Below are 21,277 nucleotides of genomic sequence, written 5' to 3'. Positions count from 1 at the left end.
AATTTGGGGTTTCGCCACCGATTGTAAAAGGTTTCAAGAAAGTTTGCAAACAGTTTTCATTCTTGCAAACAGTTTTTCTACGTAATGCGGATTTATTTTTCTGCAATCAGTTGCAAGCGTTTGAAAAACAGTCGTAAGCCTTTGCAAACGATTGTAAGACGGTGTCGCTGAAGTTGGCGTGTCCATAATTCGCAATGTTCGTAAGCATTCACCACTCAGTGAGATACCCCCTTCAATGATTTTAATTTTTTTTTGTTAAAGAAGATTTTGTGCTTACATTGAATATTTTCATTTCGAGGACCTTGAAAAAAAAAAGGGGGAAAAATGTAGACATAAAATGTTGCTGCTTTTCAAATCTTGCAGCTGCTGTACATAATCATAAGATAATTTTATATTTCCATTTTCCTTTTGATGAACACATTTTCTGATTGATTGATCTAAATAAGTGTACTTCATGATGTGAAAAGATATATTTACAATATGTGTATGATGTATAAATGTGTTACATAAACTTTGTAAAGAATAACTTTGTGCTCTGACTAAATCTCTTTCTTTCCCACCTTTTCTCTCTGTCTCTGCCCCTCCTCTCTCTTTCTCTGTTTCTGCCTATCTTTCTGAACAGCTATCTAGTATGCTTCCATGCTCCTTCCACTCACTATATCCTCTTCCCCTTCGCATCTCCTTCCTCTCATCCTCTCTCTCTCTCACCCCTCCCCCCTCTCTCTCTCTCTCTCTCTCTCTCTTTCTCTCCTTACTTTGCATTATATGATTTCAAATCTTAGCATAGGGTTTATAATGTGATATACATGTATATCAATTAAAGCTTGTTCGAAGTAATACTCTACATAATATACTCCATTTAGTTTTCTCTTTATCCCACTTTCACTCTTATACTCTCCTCAATCTCAATTTTTGTGTCTTTCCCTAACTCTCTCGCTTCCCTCTCTCTCTTTCTCCTATTCTGTCCGTCTCTTTCTCTCTCTCTCTCTCCTCCCCCCTCTCTCTCTCTCTCTCTCTCCCTCTCTCTCTCACACACACTCTCTCTCTCTCTCTTTCACTCTCTCTCTTTCTCTCCTTACTTTGCATTATATGATTCAAATCTTAGCATAGGGTTTATACTGTGATATACATGTATATCAATTAAAGCTTGTCAAATGTAATACCACTCTGAGCTTTTTGTTGGAACAAACTAATAAGCATATTTAAGTCTTGTGAAATTCACAAAGTTTTATACTCTATAATGAGAGCCACATAGATTCTTTATTGAAGGAAGAGTCCAACCTTGGAAAGAAAAAAAAAGTCGAATAATTTGAATAGTGTATAAATCTAGAGCAAGTTCTTTGACAATTTTCAGAATATAATGCTATAATTTTATGAGCTGCAATCATTTTTCTTTTTCATGTCATGTCTACAAAACCATTTGGAGAAGATTCCCAATGAAAGTCTTAATTTGCGACAAAAATTTCACCAAAAGGTTGCTGTAATTTGTCACCCTCATATTTCAAACAATTTTGAAGGATAATGCGTTGTATTTCTCTTCATATCTGATACCTCAGCTTTTAGTTTTACATATTTGTTTTATTTTAAAGTTTATGTTTAAAATTGAATAATATTCTGCTACGTTTGTTGCATGATCTATTTTTCAGACAACTCTCTCTCTCTCTCTCTCTCTCTCTCTCTCTCTCTCTCTCTCCCCTCCCTTCTCTCTCCCCCCCCCCCCTCTCTCTCTCTCTCTCTCTCTCTCCCTCCCCCTCACTCACTCTCTCTCTCTCTCTCTCTCTCCTCCCCTCTCTTATCTATTTTCAGTACTCGCCTCTCTATCCATCTCTCTCCACTATGGTGGATGTGGTGTACAAATCCATTTAATGGACTTTTGTTTGTTTATTTGTTTGTAAATGATTCAAGATGTTATCATGAGAAATATTCAAGAAATACAGAAACTGTGTAGATCACTTTTTTCAATCATTTATGGTGCTGGGATTTTACTTCATGTATATTGCAATCACAAAAAAGTTGAATCACTTTTCTACTACGTTTTTGAATTTTGTTGTACCTTCAACGAATATTTGCTATATAATATGAAGTAGCTTGAAGGTTTTTAGGGATATGTGTTGTGAACACAGATGTACATGTATTACGTTTGTTTGTTGTTTTATTTGGGTAATACAGAATGGTGATAACATCTTTGCGAGATTACTTGTTTATGAAATAAATATCTAAACTAAACGAATTTCTATAGGTGCCTGTTATTATGTTATTATTGTTAGAGGTAATGTAGAACAATAATGGTACCCCCCCCCCCCCCCCAAAAAAAAAAAAAAAATAATAATAATAATAATAATATTAATAAGAAAAAGGGAAAACAAGAAGAGAGAGAAGGATAATAATAATAATAATATAATAATAATCTTTTAAAGTCCACTCCAAATTGTATTAAACCGAAACGGAAATACAGATAGAGAGAGAGAGAGAGAGAGAGAGAGAGAGAGAGAAGAGCCTGAAGAAAGAGAGAGAAGGGGTTGATGGGGATCGAGTGAGGGTGTGAGAAGAGAAAATTAAAAGTACAGATTTACATTACTTTAATATGGAGATAGATAGAGAGCAAGGTGAATAACGCAGAAACTTGATTTTCCCATCAAAAAGGAATTTCAAGACTGAGATAACTGGAAGCCCAGATAAAATGAACAATCAACCTGAGAATGCAGGAAATATTAAACTGCCTGACAAAAAGTGGAATAAACCGGATTCAGTGAAATAAGGAGAAGTCCCATGAAATACAGGTACTATCAATTTCAAGGGTGAAATACAGGAGACAATAGGTACATTACAAAAACACTGAAGGATAACAAACCGTGGCATATTATGCACGTCTGATGAAACTAATAGCAGCAACTACTCTGCACTGAGGGGTGAGAGGCACTTTCCGCATCATCACTCAAGTTGAATAGCAAAATATCTAATATCAATACACGAAGCTTTATAAATAGATCATGCGAAGCCGATCGTGACAGGAGTAAAAAAAAATTGAGGACTTGGCATTGTTATTCCTAGCTTCTAGCTCCCATTCAATACCGAGTATGAAAACGTAATATTTACCAACGCACCATAATTATAGCTCTGTACAGTCAGGGGCTGCAGTATAGACTGTTAATTTGCAAACCCACCACGCTTGGAATCTGGGTGAAGTGACATGTGACACAGTAATATTTCCAGATCCGTTCCAGATCATACCTTTGTGGAATATATGCGGGCTATTTTTCTTTACGGAGCATATAGTATCTGAAGGTGAGTTGTATTATTGTGGCGTGATCGTAAGCATGCCCCTTCCTATCTTATCCTTATTTTTTGTTGGTGCATTTAGATATGGCAGGGCGAAAAAATTGAAGCGTTAAATACTAATACCTCAGTCATATCAACGCGAGACCGACACGAGACCGACACGAGACCGACACGAGACCGACACGAGACCGACAACAGACTGAACAAAAATAATACAGCCAAACCCACTTTTGTGATCACCTGTCTACAAAGACCACTTGTCTACAACAAGCACATTTTTTGTTTCCCTTGAGAATGTTTTCTCATTAAAACATGACCTGTACGTACTAAAAGAACCTGTCTACACAGGCCACTTGTCTACAACAATCACATTTTTTGTTTCCCTTGAGAATGGTTTCTCATTAAAACATGACCTGTACGTACTAAAAGAACCTGTCTACACAGGCCACTTGTCTACAACAATCACATTTTTTGTTTCCCTTGAGAATGGTTTCTCATTAAAACATGACCTGTACGTACTAAAAGAACCTGTCTACACAGGCCACTTGTCTACAACAATCACATTTTTTGTTTCCCTTGAGAATGGTTTCTCATTAAAACATGACCTGTACGTACTAAAAGAACCTGTCTACACAGGCCACTTGTCTACAACAATCACATTTTTTGTTTCCCTTGAGAATGGTTTCTCATTAAAACATGACCTGTACGTACTAAAAGAACCTGTCTACACAGGCCACTTGTCTACAACAATCACATTTTTTGTTTCCCTTGAGAATGGTTTCTCATTAAAACATGACCTGTACGTACTAAAAGAACCTGTCTACACAGGCCACTTGTCTACAACAATCACATTTTTTGTTTCCCTTGAGAATGGTTTCTCATTAAAACATGACCTGTACGTACTAAAAGAACCTGTCTACACAGGCCACTTGTCTACAACAATCACATTTTTTGTTTCCCTTGAGAATGGTTTCTCATTAAAACATGACCTGTACGTACTAAAAGAACCTGTCTACACAGGCCACTTGTCTACAACAATCACATTTTTTGTTTCCCTTGAGAATGGTTTCTCATTAAAACATGACCTGTACGTACTAAAAGAACCTGTCTACACAGGCCACTTGTCTACAACAAGCACATTTTTTGTTTCCCTTGAGAATGGTTTCTCATTAAAACATGACCTGTACGTACTAAAAGAACCTGTCTACACAGGCCACTTGTCTACAACAATCACATTTTTTGTTTCCCTTGAGAATGGTTTCTCATTAAAACATGACCTGTACGTACTAAAAGAACCTGTCTACACAGGCCACTTGTCTACAACAATCACATTTTTTGTTTCCCTTGAGAATGGTTTCTCATTAAAACATGACCTGTACGTACTAAAAGAACCTGTCTACACAGGCCACTTGTCTACAACAAGCACATTTTTTGTTTCCCTTGAGAATGGTTTCTCATTAAAACATGACCTGTACGTACTAAAAGAACCTGTCTACACAGGCCACTTGTCTACAACAATCACATTTTTTGTTTCCCTTGAGAATGGTTTCTCATTAAAACATGACCTGTACGTACTAAAAGAACCTGTCTACACAGGCCACTTGTCTACAACAATCACATTTTTTGTTTCCCTTGAGAATGGTTTCTCATTAAAACATGACTTGTACTAAAAGAACCTGTCTACACAGGCCACTTGTCTACAACAATCACATGTTTTGTTTCCCTTGAGAATGGTTTCTCATTAAAACATGACCTGTACGTACTAAAAGAACCTGTCTACACAGGCCACTTGTCTACAACAATCACATTTTTTGTTTCCCTTGAGAATGGTTTCTCATTAAAACATGACCTGTACGTACTAAAAGAACCTGTCTACACAGGCCACTTGTCTACAACAATCACATTTTTTGTTTCCCTTGAGAATGGTTTCTCATTAAAACATGACCTGTACGTACTAAAAGAACCTGTCTACACAGGCCACTTGTCTACAACAATCACATTTTTTGTTTCCCTTGAGAATGGTTTCTCATTAAAACATGACCTGTACGTACTAAAAGAACCTGTCTACACAGGCCACTTGTCTACAACAATCACATTTTTTGTTTCCCTTGAGAATGGTTTCTCATTAAAACATGACCTGTACGTACTAAAAGAACCTGTCTACACAGGCCACTTGTCTACAACAATCACATTTTTTGTTTCCCTTGAGAATGGTTTCTCATTAAAACATGACCTGTACGTACTAAAAGAACCTGTCTACACAGGCCACTTGTCTACAACAAGCACATTTTTTGTTTCCCTTGAGAATGGTTTCTCATTAAAACATGACCTGTACGTACTAAAAGAACCTGTCTACACAGGCCACTTGTCTACAACAATCACATTTTTTGTTTCCCTTGAGAATGGTTTCTCATTAAAACATGACCTGTACGTACTAAAAGAACCTGTCTACACAGGCCACTTGTCTACAACAATCACATTTTTTGTTTCCCTTGAGAATGGTTTCTCATTAAAACATGACCTGTACGTACTAAAAGAACCTGTCTACACAGGCCACTTGTCTACAACAATCACATTTTTTGTTTCCCTTGAGAATGGTTTCTCATTAAAACATGACCTGTACGTACTAAAAGAACCTGTCTACACAGGCCACTTGTCTACAACAATCACATTTTTTGTTTCCCTTGAGAATGGTTTCTCATTAAAACATGTACTAAAGGAACCTGTCTATACAAAGACGGTCTACAACAAGCACATTTTTACCCCTTGGGCGGATGTTGTAGACAGGTGTGACTGTACATTATATACCACAAAATGGTCAAGAATCTGTTGGTACGGAATCGGTTTGGCGTTGTGACTGCCAGTAAGACCAACATAATGAGAAGGATGAATAGACGAACAAAATGAGAAGAGCTTCTGGAAAGAAGTCTTTCTTTAATCTACTTTTCATAACTAATAAATGCATGAAGGTAATATCATCTCAAATCTTATTTTTGTGTTGATGGAGTACATATTCCCTTATTTCCGGAAACTAGCCTCTATACAGAATCTTGTGAATTGAAGCCGATTGAATCATAGAGATTTATAAGTACAATGTGCAAGCCATTAAGAGTGTTAAAACCGTTTCGAAAAATACCATTACATTGAAAACTTTCGAAATATTTCCATTTCATGTTAAAAGTTTGATTACCATCCTGAAATTGATCGTTCTAAGTCATACCATTACCATGTCGTTGCGATTGCAATAACATGGTAGAAATTTGTATTTTGAGAAAATATAGTATTCCTGTATTCAAAATTAACTACAAAACAAAACTAATGTTCAGATATAAATGATTGTTTTCAATGTAGATGGGGTTTTAAAGAATGAATGGACATGCTTGTCAGAAGAGTTGCCATGGCAACAAAAAGAAGTAGAACTATAGTCATGCTTAATATCAGATTATACAGAAAATTGTGAATATGAGCACTTTAGAATAGTAACGATGAGCCGTGTACTATAATTTATTTAAGAAACGAGGGGGGGGGGGGACCCTATGGCGACACGGAAGTCATGTAATGCTGGAGAAGCCACGATGCGATTGAACGACGTATCATGTATATTGTAGATGTTTTCATGGTAATGGTTAAAGTAATACCGTGATGGACTATGTTTGCTCTTATCAAATTATGTGTCTGCCTAAAACACTTATCTCTTAATTTGGTACATGGCGTTCACATACTATTATCCGCAAAGGTAATGGAAGATTTAATTGCCTCTCGAGTCCCAGCCAGGAAATGAGCACTCATCGTCCGTTTCACATTTATTTACAAAAGGAAACACGATGAGTTTTAAACGGAAATTAATCCTCCCGGATCCATTAAGTTGGATTTTTTTCTTCAATTAAAATCTTTATTCAAGTTTTATAAAAAAAAAATTATACAGTGACCATATGCAAGATAATGGTTAGGACGCCTAGAAAGCAGAATTATGCTTGTTATCGGGGCCCTGTAGAAAAACAAGAACAAAAAATGAACGTAAATAACAATTAAAAAAACTTGCATAAGACAAACACGCACATACTCATAAACACACACATACACACACTCATAAAGGAACGTATCAAAGAAAAATGTGAAGGAGAGAAAAATAGGATTAACGAATTAAAAAAGGAGAAAGAAAGGGGAAAGAGGTACATCCTCATCCATAGATATTATTCTTGGAAAAATACCGTTTTTTGTACATCGATTTAAATCTGGTAAATTTAAAACTGTACCTAAGGTCATGATTCTTTGAATATATTTTGCAGGGAAAATGGCGCTACTTTCGAAGGTTTCCTTTGACCTTGTTATGGTGACCATGGTGACTGTTATCCTAGCTGGCCAAGGCGTTACGAAAGCACAAGGTGTGTATATTCTATATTTATCAGATGTAAAATAAACAAAAGTATTTTTGTTTGTAGCAAGTATTTAGAATAGAAGCCATATCATAGAGATGTGTAAGGCAAGTGATCTAGTTATCTCGAGGAAGAAGAAGAAGAACAACAAGAAGAATAAGAAGAAGAAAAGGGAAGAGGTAGAAGAAGAAGGAGAAGAATAACGAGGAGGCGGAGGGGAAGAAGAAGGAGAACATTTAAAATCACAACGTTGCGCCAAGTGAATGATAAATTTTTAGAATAATTTTTCTTGATCCCAGGTAATGATTTGAAAATTTAATTTTAATCAATAGGAATTGAATGAATGGAATTTTAAACTTATATCATTGCCTGATTTTCACTTATTCTGAAAATTCTCTCTCTTTCCCACTCTTCACCTCCCTGCCACCCCCCCCCCTGATCTCTACATGACACACTCCCTTTTCCACTCTCTCTATCCCACCTAAATATCTTTCCCCAACTCTCTCGCTCAACTCTCCCGCTCCCCTCTCTCTCTCTTTCTCATTTTCTTTCCGTCTCTTAATATTTCTCCCCCTCCCCTTTCTTTCTTTCTTTCTTTCGCTCTAACTGTCCCTCCCTCTTTCTCTCACTTCTCCCTACCCTACCCCCTCTCTCTCTCTCTCTCTCTCTCTTTCTCTCCCTCTCTCACTTCTCCCTACCCTCCCCCTCCCCCTTTCTTTCTTTCGCCCTCTCTCCCTCCCTCTTTCTCTCACTTCTCCCTACCTCCTTTGCCCCCCCTCTCTCTCTCTCTCTCTCTTCCCTCTCTCTCCCTCTTTCTCTTTTAGGTACCAATAATGGAAGCAACCTCAGTGCAGAAGGTCGGTTGATCAGAGACCTGATTGACACGGGCTACGACCCTAGAGAGAGACCGTTACGTAACAATCGCGATATAGTCTATGTTGATGTGCTATTCGTCTTGTTCGCTTTGTTTGAGCTGGTAATTGATTAATAAGTATTTATTTATTTAATTAATTCACCTATTTACTTGTTCATCTATCAATGACTTATCGGTTGTATGATTGGTTAAGCTATTCTTAAACTCTTTATTTGTATTTCATATGGTATAGTTATACCAAAGGCTTCATGATTATGTAAATGTCTTAAGGGCAAAACGAATCAAGCTAGACTGTGTTATAAGAGTTGTTATGAAGCTCATGAAGACATAAAATGGCTGGTTTACAAAGCTTTTAGCACAAGATGCTTTTACTATCGTTTTGTGACGATCGGAACGTGCGGCAAACAGGTGACTGTGTTAATACGCACTTTTGGTAAATGGAGGGTTAATTAAATGAACGGATGAATTGCTTGGTTTGTAAATTGATTCTTCTCGGGCTCCTTCGTATGCCCACATAGCTTATCAGAAACACCATTGCAATGGTTTGATTTGCTGATAGACTAACAAGTCAGTAGCCCAATGACGACTGTGGGAAGACTCAAAAATAATCATTTTTTAAAATGTTAATGCAATTAGCATTTAATTCCAAAAGTGATATTTCTATTTTTTTATTTATATTTTGCTAGAATGACCGTCGGCAAGTTGTCAGTGGTTCGGCTTGGGTAGAATTGGTAAGCAACGTATATTTTTTTCTGGCTTCCATAGAGAATGTACAGCAGTGTCAACTACTATTTTACACTATTTAACTATTTTACTTAACCCACTGCCTACTGGAACCTAAGTGCCCCTGTATTAAGCCTATGAGAATGAGAGAATTCAATAGCCAACGGGTTAATTATTGTTCAGATTCATGAACTCCCCCGATGATTTGATGAGATCTACCTAGGCACCATCATAATCTGTTATAGTTTATTGGTTCCGTAAAGTATAATTTCTATTGTTAATAAAGGATGAATACTATTTGTTAACTTTGTTTAATTTTAATAATACTAATACTAATACTATTTCGTTCTGGTATAGCGCATTATTACAACGTCCTTATATGCGCTTCCAAAGAGCTTTGGGAATTATTACCCTAGGTTCAATAGCTTTAGCTCCAGCGGCCGTTATCAGCGCAAGGTGTATTTCAAGGAATTATCCTACCAGGTACCCCCTTTTACCTTACCTGGGTGGAGTGACACTTGTAGACTAGCGTCTTGCCAAAAGACACTAGTTTTGTGATAGAGATTCGAACCCATTACCTTATGGTTTATAGTCTGGAGACTTATCCACTGGACCACAACACCTCTACGCTTTGTTCAAACTTAATCTATGATGTTTCATCTATAGATGTGGAAGGATCCACGCCTTTCATGGAATGAGACCGAGTATGACGGGATTCAGTATCTTAACCTCGACCCGGAAACTATCTGGATGCCACGGGTCATCATGCAGAATTCGTAAGTGTGGACTCCTCAGTGGCGGATCCAGGGGGGGGGGGGGGGGGGGGGGGGCCGGGGGCCCGGCCCCCCCCCCCCCCTTGAGAAAAAAAAATCATGTAAAATCACGTGATTTTTACGATTTTGGGGGGTTGGGCCCCCCCCCTGGCGCTCAAGGGGGGGGGGGGGGGTGCAAATTGAATTTTTTTTGAGGATCAAAAAAAAAAAATGTGCTCACTACCCCCCCCCCCCCCCCCCCCCCCCCCCCCCCCCCCCCCCCCCCCCCCCCCCCCGCCCCCACTGAGCGACTTTTCGGCCGGCGCGAATTTCAAATTTTCGGGAGCAAAAAAAAAAAAAAAGTTGGGCCCCCTCCCCTAAGAAATCCTGGATCCGCGCCTGGGACTCCTTCAAAACAATCACATTATCACACAGGTAAGGGATTCGAATCCCTGTCACAGATATAAAACCAAACAAACAAACACTAACAATCAGCCAAATATGATATTGGAACATTTATAGAACCTATGTTCTAATTATGTTCTTGTAATGTTCGCATAATTCAAAAGGCTAAGCACAGTCAAGCCTACTCCTATATTATTAAGGTCTTTTTGCCTTAATATGTTGATTTTCTGAAACGTACGTCTGTGTTATCGTATGTTTCACAAACAGCCTACATTCCTTCAGTATTTCAACAATGTTCGTAGGAATGACCACAACCAAATGGAACTTCATCTTTATTCAAATTTATCTCTTTGAAATAACTCAACTCGACCTATGACTAATATTTATCTCTGTCATGTGGAAGACGTTCTATACGGATTTAATGACCACACAACACTTTTGTTGAAATCAATTATGCTTATATAGTTAGTGGCCTAAAAATGATGTACATTATCATGATTATAATAATGTCCTCTATCCGACTAGACACCGTATCGCACTAAATCATATTTTTTATTTTAAACCCAGTGCCATGGAATCGTTGGAAGACCCGTTTGCCATGCATCACAGCTACGCCATCATCTTCTCTGACGGGTACATCCGGGTCACCGTACCAGCTCGTTTCGTCACCTTCTGTCTCACCAACGTGGTCAACTTCCCCTTCGACAACCAGACCTGCACGGTGACCGTCAGCAGCCCGAGCATGCCCGGTGCTTCGTTCACGCCGCGGAACCTGGCGTCGAAGATGGGCGACGTTCCGAGCAACCAGTGGGAAGTGGGACTAGGCGACGTCTATGAGACAGTCCACATGGATCCCCGAATCAACATGAACTACTCCAAGATTCACTTTGAGATCACGCTGACACGGAAGTCGTATTACTTCGTCATTAACCTCATGTTGCCGTCGTCCCTGATCAATGCAATGTCGCTAGTTGCGTTCTGGGTTCCCCTGGACTCGGGGGAAAAACTCTCGACAGCAGTGTCGCTTCTCCTCGGCGTGGTCGTCTTCCAGATTGTCGTCACAGACATGCTTCCTGTCAGTGATGGCGACATGCCCTTGCTCGCCCGCTACATTTTCGTCAACTTTCTTGTGTCATGCGGATGCCTCCTCAGTTGCATAATAAACTTCAACATCTACAAAAGCGCGCGAAAGATACGCGGCCGTTTCTGGCGCGCTTTCTGGTTTGGTTTCCTGGCAAAGATCGTCTGCGTACGAAACGACTTCGGCAAAAAAGAAAAAGAAACTGTTGCGAATAGTCAACCAAAACCTGGGGAAATCGGCTCCGGGCAATTGATTTGGCGATACAGACATGGGAGGCAAACACCAAACGGTAGTATCCATAGCAACCGGTCCAGCCCTCCTCCAAGTAGACCATCATCCATTGATGGAGACAGGCATCCCTCTTCAAACGGCATTTCATCAGGCGCAGGAAAGGAACAAGAAAAGGATAAAGTAAAGGAGGTTTGTACATTTTATTCCTTCCTTGTTTTTTTTTTTTAAGTACTCACCCTTATTGAAAGTGTGTAAATGATCCTTATTTTATATTATACTTACTTTTGGAACTGTTCCTACTATATTAATACAAAAAAAGAGAAAGGACGTACTACGGTTCACATTGTTCAATATGGAGGGGTCTTTTCTTTTCAATACAAAAGACGTCGGTATAGACCTTCAGTTTTGTGAATTTTCTTTATTAATCACAGACTTTTTTGTCACTTTTACATTATTCAAGTAAGGACAAAAAATGACAGAAAACATCATTATACTTGGTAAAACACTGTCAAAGAGAAAAGGAAGTGGGGCTCAATTGTAGAAGAAAAAATTCGGCAGGTCACAAATCAATATTCACTTACTTTTTAAGCAATCCTAAATCCAAAATATTATTTGGTTTTTAGAAAATAAGTTTTACTTTAACTTGGTGCTGCCTTTTTAAATACATTTAAAAGCCAACTTATCTTTCAACCGTTGCCCGAGTTCGCTCAATATTCCTTTTTTTATAAATCATTTTACAGGAAAGGACGGAAATGGAGGTCATTGCCGAGATCGTCAACCGCCTCATCTTCATCATGTTCTTCATCCTGTATTTAAGTTTTCTTATATATTGGTTTGTGATGCAGAATTTCCCCTCGTCGCCTATTTGGACTTGAAAACAAAACGTTTATGTCAATTGTTGTGATATTATGAAGCAATGTTTTTCACACCTATGCTGCTTGGGTAATGTGGAAATGGAGTAACAATCATGGAGTGAAATAGCAAAATGCTATTTTAATTATGTTTTTAAAAAATCAGGAGGTTTGTGTATAGTAGAATGATTCTAATAATAATGATAATAATAATGATAATGATAATAATAATAATTCATGTATCGAGAAGAATAAAAAGAAGGAGGATGAGGAGGAGGAGAAGAAGAAGAAGAAGAAGAAGAAGAAGAAGAGAAAGATATAGAGAGGGGGAGGATACTAGAGGTAGAGAAGGGAAGATGAAACAGAGATGGAAGATCGAGTAAGAGAGATAGAGAGAGAGAGAGGGAGGGCTTAAAATATTATATACATGTATAGTCATCCGGTTATAATTTTATCATGAGTGAGGGGGGACATCAGGTGACGAGTTGGAGAAAGTATATAGATGCGATTGAGCGATAATAGTCATGGTTAATTTAAAATAAGATAATGTTGTATGCTCATCCTTTATAATATCTCTCTAACATATACCAACTTTTTTTTAATCGTCTTATTTGATCAATTTGATCAAATGATTTTATTTCTCATGCAAAACATAATACATTGAATAATTAAATGAATAATTAGATACAATGCAGAAAAAATATGTAATGAAAAAAAAAAAATATAGTAGAAATAGCACGAGAAGAGAGGAACTTACTAGAAGCATTGTTGAAGTGTTAGTTCCTCAGATGCTGTTTTACAATATAACATGAGTTTATAATATGGCCCTCGATATTTGTTACCTGAACTTTACCGTTGAGATACATTAAAATGTACCACAAGGTAGTCTCAGCGATTATCGTGATCTTGCTTTCTCCCTTTTCCAATCGGCTTGTTGTTTATTAACACCTCTCTAGCTCTCAACAGGACAAGTGATATACATGTCTGATACCATAGCTACGATTGTGTCATTATCTTGTATAATATTTTTATGAACATTATGCCCAATCTTTGGATATAGATGAATACTATGTTTACTTTAAGTGTTATATGTATATAAGTTATCGTTCCAAATACATTTTGGTTTTGTTGTATTAGCGCTTTGATCAGTTTTGTTGTAAAAGCGCTTAATATAATAAGAAGTTATTATTATTATCATTGTTGTCATTAACCTTGTTATTTATAAATGAATTGAAGCATGATACACATCACCACCACCACAAACATCACCACTTTCATTATCATCATTCGTTGTCACCATCGGTCTCTTCCTTCTATTATGCCTACACATTTATGTCTTTCATTTTACCCTTCTTTCCTTCCTTTTTTCTTCCTCCCTCGACCACTCAATCTCTCTTTATCTCTTACACTGTCTAGTTTCGCCTTATGAACTATCAATAATAACTATTCGATTCACGTTTAAAATGTACTACTATATGGCTACTAAAGTTACCTTTTAATTCACCCTGTTCGTATCAAAATATACATATACTGGTGCAATATATACATACAAATCATCTTGTAAAAAAGTATGCTATGTACAATCTTTAGAAATATACACGACGAAGAAGTACATAAATGAAAGTTACTGGATATTGAAATAAAAAAACAAAGGCATCTAACATTTCGAATGAAATTATGACTATCATTGGTAGTTATTATACATCAATTCCTTGCTTTTACTCGCTGCACAACACTTTTAGTTTTTTTGTCGACGATAATACAGAATGGGGATCAACCGAGCAGTAAACAATTACTTTAGTACTATGTCCCTTGAATATCATAGCATGTGCAAGTACATCCGTATTTTTAACATTAAGGGGTTATTTTTCAAGTAGCCCCCTGTCTATTATGTATTTATGTATCTTTGTGTACATTATTTATACCATTTAAATCTAACTGTTTGTATATTTATTTGTATTTAAAATCTAACAAGTTTTGGTTGCAATAAAGAAACAAAATATGCATCGCAAACAATGTCGCCAGCGGTTATTTGTCATACTTTCTTATCGCCCACTTCGGTCGAATATTGTGGCCTTTCCTTCCCAAATGTGCCGACAAAACCTTTTATATTTCTAGGGGCACTTTCAACCACTCCCACCCCAAAGATAGAACTTTCAATATATTAATTATGACATCCGAATGATCGTAAAGTTCCCGTTATCATTGTTAGGTTTGACTGAGATCTCTATTGTACTGTATAATTTCTTGACTTGGTTTTTTGTTTATCATTATAATCAATATAACATGATGTAGATATCAATGATGAAGGCTTCATCAGGTATAACAATGTAAGGCCTTTATTGGTAGACATGGTGTCATTATCGGCACACATCCTTGAAATTCACAATCTAGACTTATATCACCTCTTGAATGAAAGCCTATCTGCACTAGTTTGACCAGGAGGGATTAGACCTCCATGCGTGGTCACTGGCAGGTGGTTATCTCATCAAATCAGCTCTCAATTAACATGAGAACAAGAGGACCATGGGGGATCAACAGGTACCGCTTATGCATTGTTGGGAAATATTGGCTATGAAAGAGGACGCAGGTATTGCAGTCCTGCTTAAAGGAAACCTTACCCCAAATAATAAATCAATGTATGCTGAAATATGAGATGTTTTCCTTTCTTTTGATGCCCAATATTCCTTAATATTCCTTGATATAAATGAAAATATTCTTGACATGATGTAATGCTTTTTAGCATGACATGGGCGCAGCCATTTTCTTGATAATGCGTTACATATACATAGTACGTCACGTTATCCAAAAAATGTCAATGCCCATGTCGTGCTGAGAAACTGTACATTATGCTAAGAATATCTTGCTTTATACCTCTCTCATACACTTTAATTGGTTGGGAATCTCGTAGATTAATAGGCAAGTTAGAATAGCGAGTTATTTCTTGGGGTGTGGTTTCCTGTAAAAATATCCCATCTACACAATGTCCAAACTTTCAGATGCATACATATATATTTTCAGAACAGCTCATGCCCCTTCCCCTCCCGCTGAATGTCACTATCTTGGATACGCCTTTGATTTTCTGCTCTCAGTGGGAGGTTTCTTCGACAGTCTTGGGTTTTCTAGACTTCTTCTTTGGACGATAAGGGAAGTTCTGCTCGTATTTCTTTAGACGGTATTCGTAGTAGATAATGCCAGCCCCGACGAGCGCCATGAGACCGCCTAGAAAGCAGGCCCAGAGCGCCGCCCTCTCGTCCTTAGAGAGGTAACGAAAATCTGCAAGGAAGAAAGATACAGTTATCAACACAATTATTCATATACCTTACCAAGTTTTGTTAAAAAGATTACGTGAAAATTGATTCGTCTCGATTTATGTTTCTTGATGATGTGACATTGATATTACCTTAAAGACCGTCACCACTACTGGGCCAGAAGGGATTAGACCACACAGAGAGCCATCGAGGTCACTGTGACAGGTGGCTATCTCATTAACTCAGCTCTCATTTAACATAAGAAAAAGAGGATCATGGGGGACCAACAGGCACCGATTGGGGAAGTTTTCTATATAGAGGGAGCAAGTAGCTACAAGTATGGCAGTGTGCCTTTAAAGCTTATCTGCCATAGTTTACAGGAGGGATTAGAGCGCCCTGCAAGGTCACTGGACAGGTGGTTATCTCATCAACTCAGCTCTCAGTTTACATAAGAAAAAGAGGATCATGGGGGACCAATGGTCACCGATTAGGCATTGTTTGTTATATAGAGGGCGCAAGTAGCTACAAGTAGTGCAGTGGGCCTTTAAAGTATTCAACACAGGCCATCCTTCAAGCAGTCCATCTTTCATTCTCGATTTATGAAAAGCACAACAAAAACACATCCAATTTACAAGGGGCATAAATAATTTCGTTGGTAACTGTAGATAGAAAGATACTAATAGATGAACTTGGAAAACATAATAAGATTAGAACTCGTTGAATCAGTTTACCCGACTCTCCCACGTAGGGACAACTTTCTACATTTACAAAACAACCGATCAAAGGTTTCATGTTATTCCGACCCAAAATAACAGTCAGGAGAGTGTCGCTTCACTATCTTATAAAAGAGCGTCCATAGTCTGTGAGGTATAGTGGTCTTGTGGACTAGCAATCGCATATTAGTGGGAGGAAATGGTTTCGATACCCATGCAGCTAATGCGCTCTCTCATTTATTTCAAAGTAACGTGCCAACGTGGATCTGAGGCCATACTCCCCTTTTTCCCTCCAAAAAACTAAACAACATATATATATATATATATATATATATATATATATATATATATATATATATAATGGAATGGATGTCATTTGCACCAAACAACAACAATAACAATCACAACAACAATAACATTGCTACTTACTGAGGACCTGACCACCTGCGTTTGGTCCGATGAATACTGTGTCGTTCATTGACTCTGTTGTCTGCGATAACGCTTTTTCCACCAGGAGAGCGAGGGAAGATAGCAAAGTAGCTGTAACGACTTGAAGTATTGACGCCATCGTGATCTAACGTGTGAGAAAATGAAAACAAAATGGAAAGCAAACATTGATTATAATGGGGGCAATAGATATAAAAGAGAATGCAGGTGAATCATTTTATTTAAAGTTTATATATCGAGAAATGGAAACTAAGAGTCAAAATTGAATAATCACAATATACACCGATAGTTTTGTCAGTCACCATTACTGGAGGCCATCAAGTAGGCCTATCTATATTATTAATACGCAAAATCGCCGCGGGGGGTCCAAAACGGGGCAAAACGGTTCCTCAAAAACGCCTTTCCCCGACCCCGCTCGCCTCCGCCGTGGCGCGGGAACGGTGGCACAATTCCACGAGGCCTGTCTCCCGTAACCCGCGTGCCACCTCGACCCCGCGATCGACGTCCATGCCGTTAAACGCGGTTTCGGGGTGCCGGGGAGGACGGGCGGACGAGAGCACGGCGGGCGTCGTGGATTGCGAGGAGGCGACGAACCCGCGAGAGCGAGTTGACAAGGCGTGCACCCGCCCTCTGTCTAATTATCAAAGAGAGACGAAGAGACACACGATGGACGAGAATCCACTCGCGTCAACGGGTGTAGCAAGTCTCATTGTAAAGGCTGCGGCGTATCTTGAGTAAGGCCTCTTGCTATAGGATTCGCTTTGTAGCGTGTAAGAGAAATACACATTAACAGATGACTCACGCGGGTGAGGGGGTGTAAGAAATGCACGCTCTCACGGGTAGGGCTTACCCGTGTTATGCGTCTTTCTATAGGATATGCTTTGTAGGCCAGGCGCCCATAGTATACGTGTATTTCACGCTCACCGTCACACACGTACACACACTCGATTCGAGTCGTGGCGATTGCGACAATTGGCGCAAACCATGGACCTATTTTCGCGTAAAATCTTTACTCTGAAAATAATTATACAAATTCTGTGATCTATGCCAACATATTCATAGTCCAAGCTTCTGTTTTATTGGTCTTTTCATGAAAACTACCTCGAAATAACAACAATAATAACGCAAATAGATCTGTGATAGTACGCCTGACCAATCTGCGATTCATGCACACACACAGAGCAAACAGGATTTCAAATGCCTTCCAGCCCCCAACTCAGGCGTGTCATCACGGCGCTCAAGCCATCGTTTTACGCTGCGCCGCAGTTACTGCACTACACTGTATAGATTTGATTTCCGTATGTTTGATTTCGTTTAGCGTTGGTTATTTGAAACTTTTGAAATCGCCGCGGGGGGTCCAAAACGGGGCAAAACGGTTCCTCAAAAACGCCTTTCCCCGACCCCGCTCGCCTCCGCCGTGGCGCGGGAACGGTGGCACAATTCCACGAGGCCTGTCTCCCGTAACCCGCGTGCCACCTCGACCCCGCGATCGACGTCCATGCCGTTAAACGCGGTTTCGGGGTGCCGGGGAGGACGGGCGGACGAGAGCACGGCGGGCGTCGTGGATTGCGAGGAGGCGACGAACCCGCGAGAGCGAGTTGACAAGGCGTGCACCCGCCCTCTGTCTAATTATCAAAGAGAGACGAAGAGACACACGATGGACGAGAATCCACTCGCGTCAACGGGTGTAGCAAGTCTCATTGTAAAGGCTGCGGCGTATCTTGAGTAAGGCCTCTTGCTATAGGATTCGCTTTGTAGCGTGTAAGAGAAATACACATTAACAGATGACTCACGCGGGTGAGGGGGTGTAAGAAATGCACGCTCTCACGGGTAGGGCTTACCCGTGTTATGCGTCTTTCTATAGGATATGCTTTGTAGGCCAGGCGCCCATAGTATACGTGTATTTCACGCTCACCGTCACACACGTACACACACTCGATTCGAGTCGTGGCGATTGCGACAATTGGCGCAAACCATGGACCTATTTTCGCGTAAAATCTTTACTCTGAAAATAATTATACAAATTCTGTGATCTATGCCAACATATTCATAGTCCAAGCTTCTGTTTTATTGGTCTTTTCATGAAAACTACCTCGAAATAACAACAATAATAACGCAAATAGATCTGTGATAGTACGCCTGACCAATCTGCGATTCATGCACACACACAGAGCAAACAGGATTTCAAATGCCTTCCAGCCCCCAACTCAGGCGTGTCATCACGGCGCTCAAGCCATCGTTTTACGCTGCGCCGCAGTTACTGCACTACACTGTATAGATTTGATTTCCGTATGTTTGATTTCGTTTAGCGTTGGTTATTTGAAACTTTTGAACTCCGAAAGACTGTAAATATGTTAAATAGACTCTTGATGTTGGATTTCTTTCCTACTGACCTGTTAATGAAAGCATGAGGGATAAACAAAAAAAATAAGGACTGCTCTGTAATTGGATGGTGATGGAAATTATCACTCCCTCGATTTCGTTCAAATACTGGCCCTTCTATTACCCCCTCGGCTTTGCTTCGGGTGATAGAAGGACCGGTATGAACTCCACCTTGGAAATGATAATTTCATCCTCATGAGCAGTCAATATTTGTATATTTTCACTGAGACCTCTGGGACCTCTCTGAAGTTCTTTGTATCATCCATGCAAAATATCATTTTGTTGATAATTTTGTTTAATAGAACATTCAGTTTTAATAATGTATGTTAAGCCAAGTTAAACAATTATTGTTACTCATGTTTTGATTTGGGACAAGTTCTAATTAGAGATGAGTGAAAATATGAAAAATGAGAATGGGAGGATTGAGAACAGTATTCGTAAGAAACTGGACGGGAAATGGATAATGAGAATAAGGATATATATGGGAATGAATGAAAAACAATAATCATAAATAATGAAAGTGAAAACGAAAGTTAAAGCGTAAAATAGTTTGCATCAGTTTGTTTACAAATTACTTATTTAATTTTTTATTTCAATCTTCAAGTTTTATTATATGTTACAAATAAAAAAAAACATTTCAAAATGATATATGAAACAGCAAACAAAAGGTTAATATTCTATCGAATTAAATATTAATAACAAGAGTAGAAAAAGAATAAAATGATAAAAAGTAGGCCTATACCAAGAGGGAAAATGAAATTGAAAATAAAAGGGGGAACAAAAACAGAAAAACAAACATGAAAATTTAAAAAATCGATAGCACATTATTAACAACCACCCACCCCCTAGAATCCCGTGGATTTTCCACGGGTCCTCCTAGTGCTAATTAATAGTCAATATCCCCACTTTAGTTCAAGAACGGCCATGCATCTGTAAGATTACATACGACATCAGATTATCTCTCGTTAGGCTCTTAGATACCCCCTGGTTATGGAACCCCAGTCGGTCTATAACGCTAAAGATATCACAATTTGGGGCGTTTCCGCGCTGGAGCTATATTAGTTGGCGTACACCTCGCCAAGTATTGTCCGCCATTATAATAATACGCTTCCAAATCTACGATGGTGTCTACCACCTATACCTGTCCAAGCTAATGTCATAGTTAGAAAACGGTACCCCTTGAATCGTGCATGATCATGATGTGTTATTTGATGAACAGTGATACCTTGCAATAGTGGACAACTTTTGGCAAGTGCGTTGCAATTAAGGGAACATGAATAGTATAGATCTCTAAAACAGTACAAAACACAATGTGTGATATCTAGCCAATATTGGGAATTTCAAATGTCTCGAATCCCGTTAGTTTAACCATCGACTCTTGTCGTCATGAAGATTAATACTGACATACATCTAAAGTACCGTTGTGTGTGTATTTTTTTTTCCACAGATGTGTATCAATCATATATGATTATTTACGTCTGGGGACCGACCTTTAACGTCACCATCCGAAAAACCTGACCAAGTTTCAGTTTATGTATGCGTGACACATAGCTGACCATGTGAACGAACCGCTAAACCAACTGAAAGAAGTCTACACTTAATATACCTTGTTAGCTAAAGCATTTGTACATGCATATACTGTACATAATTATACATGGTGTCCGTGCACGTTAGAACATAATATTTGCGATATTATACCACAGTACTCTTGCACTCACTCTTGGACGTGTAAGGATAGACCGGTACATTTCATATTAATTTTCATTTTCCGTCTTCTATACATGTACTCACCCTTTTCGTTCTCACGTATACCGGTTTAATACTGAAGTAGACGTATACCGAAAATAATATTTAGGATGTAAATATATATGTATTTCCTTGAGACACAGGTTTACACAGTACACAAACAGCG

At 38.8% G+C, this 21,277-nt stretch overlaps 2 protein-coding genes across 2 annotated transcripts; one reads left to right on the top strand and one right to left on the bottom strand.

Moving 5' to 3' along the window:
* The first annotated feature begins 7,753 nt into the window (after positions 1-7,753).
* On the top strand, positions 7,754-12,596 carry LOC115918727 (acetylcholine receptor subunit beta-type unc-29-like). Its single transcript, XM_030988120.1, has 6 exons — positions 7,754-7,757; positions 8,480-8,631; positions 9,216-9,260; positions 9,919-10,028; positions 10,977-11,910; positions 12,462-12,596. Exons 1-6 carry the CDS (start codon positions 7,754-7,756, stop codon positions 12,594-12,596), a joined length of 1,380 nt encoding a protein of 459 aa, XP_030843980.1.
* A 1,433-nt stretch (positions 12,597-14,029) lies between these two features.
* On the bottom strand, positions 14,030-21,277 carry LOC752412. Its single transcript, XM_030988469.1, has 3 exons — positions 21,157-21,277; positions 16,966-17,110; positions 14,030-15,848 (listed from the first exon to the last, which is right to left on the bottom strand). Exons 2-3 carry the CDS (start codon positions 17,102-17,104, stop codon positions 15,661-15,663), a joined length of 327 nt encoding a protein of 108 aa, XP_030844329.1. The 5' UTR covers positions 17,105-17,110; positions 21,157-21,277; the 3' UTR covers positions 14,030-15,660.

Source organism: Strongylocentrotus purpuratus, unplaced genomic scaffold, assembly GCF_000002235.5.
Source record: "Strongylocentrotus purpuratus isolate Spur 01 unplaced genomic scaffold, Spur_5.0 spur5_scaffold_17, whole genome shotgun sequence".
In the NCBI taxonomy this organism is placed as follows: Eukaryota; Metazoa; Echinodermata; class Echinoidea; order Camarodonta; family Strongylocentrotidae; genus Strongylocentrotus; species Strongylocentrotus purpuratus.
This window is presented reverse-complemented; position numbering and strand designations above follow the sequence as displayed.

Coding starts and splice junctions, on each gene's coding strand:
- LOC752412 (XM_030988469.1), bottom strand. CDS start 17,104: ATGGCGTCAATACTTCAAGTCGTTACAGCTACTTTGCTATCTTCCCTC. Junction 15,849..16,965: donor CGCAGGTGGTCAGGTCCTCA/GTAAGTAGCAAT, acceptor TCTTCCTTGCAG/ATTTTCGTTACCTCTCTAAG.
- LOC115918727 (XM_030988120.1), top strand. Junction 8,632..9,215: donor TGTTCGCTTTGTTTGAGCTG/GTAATTGATTAA, acceptor ATATTTTGCTAG/AATGACCGTCGGCAAGTTGT. Junction 11,911..12,461: donor AAAAGGATAAAGTAAAGGAG/GTTTGTACATTT, acceptor ATCATTTTACAG/GAAAGGACGGAAATGGAGGT.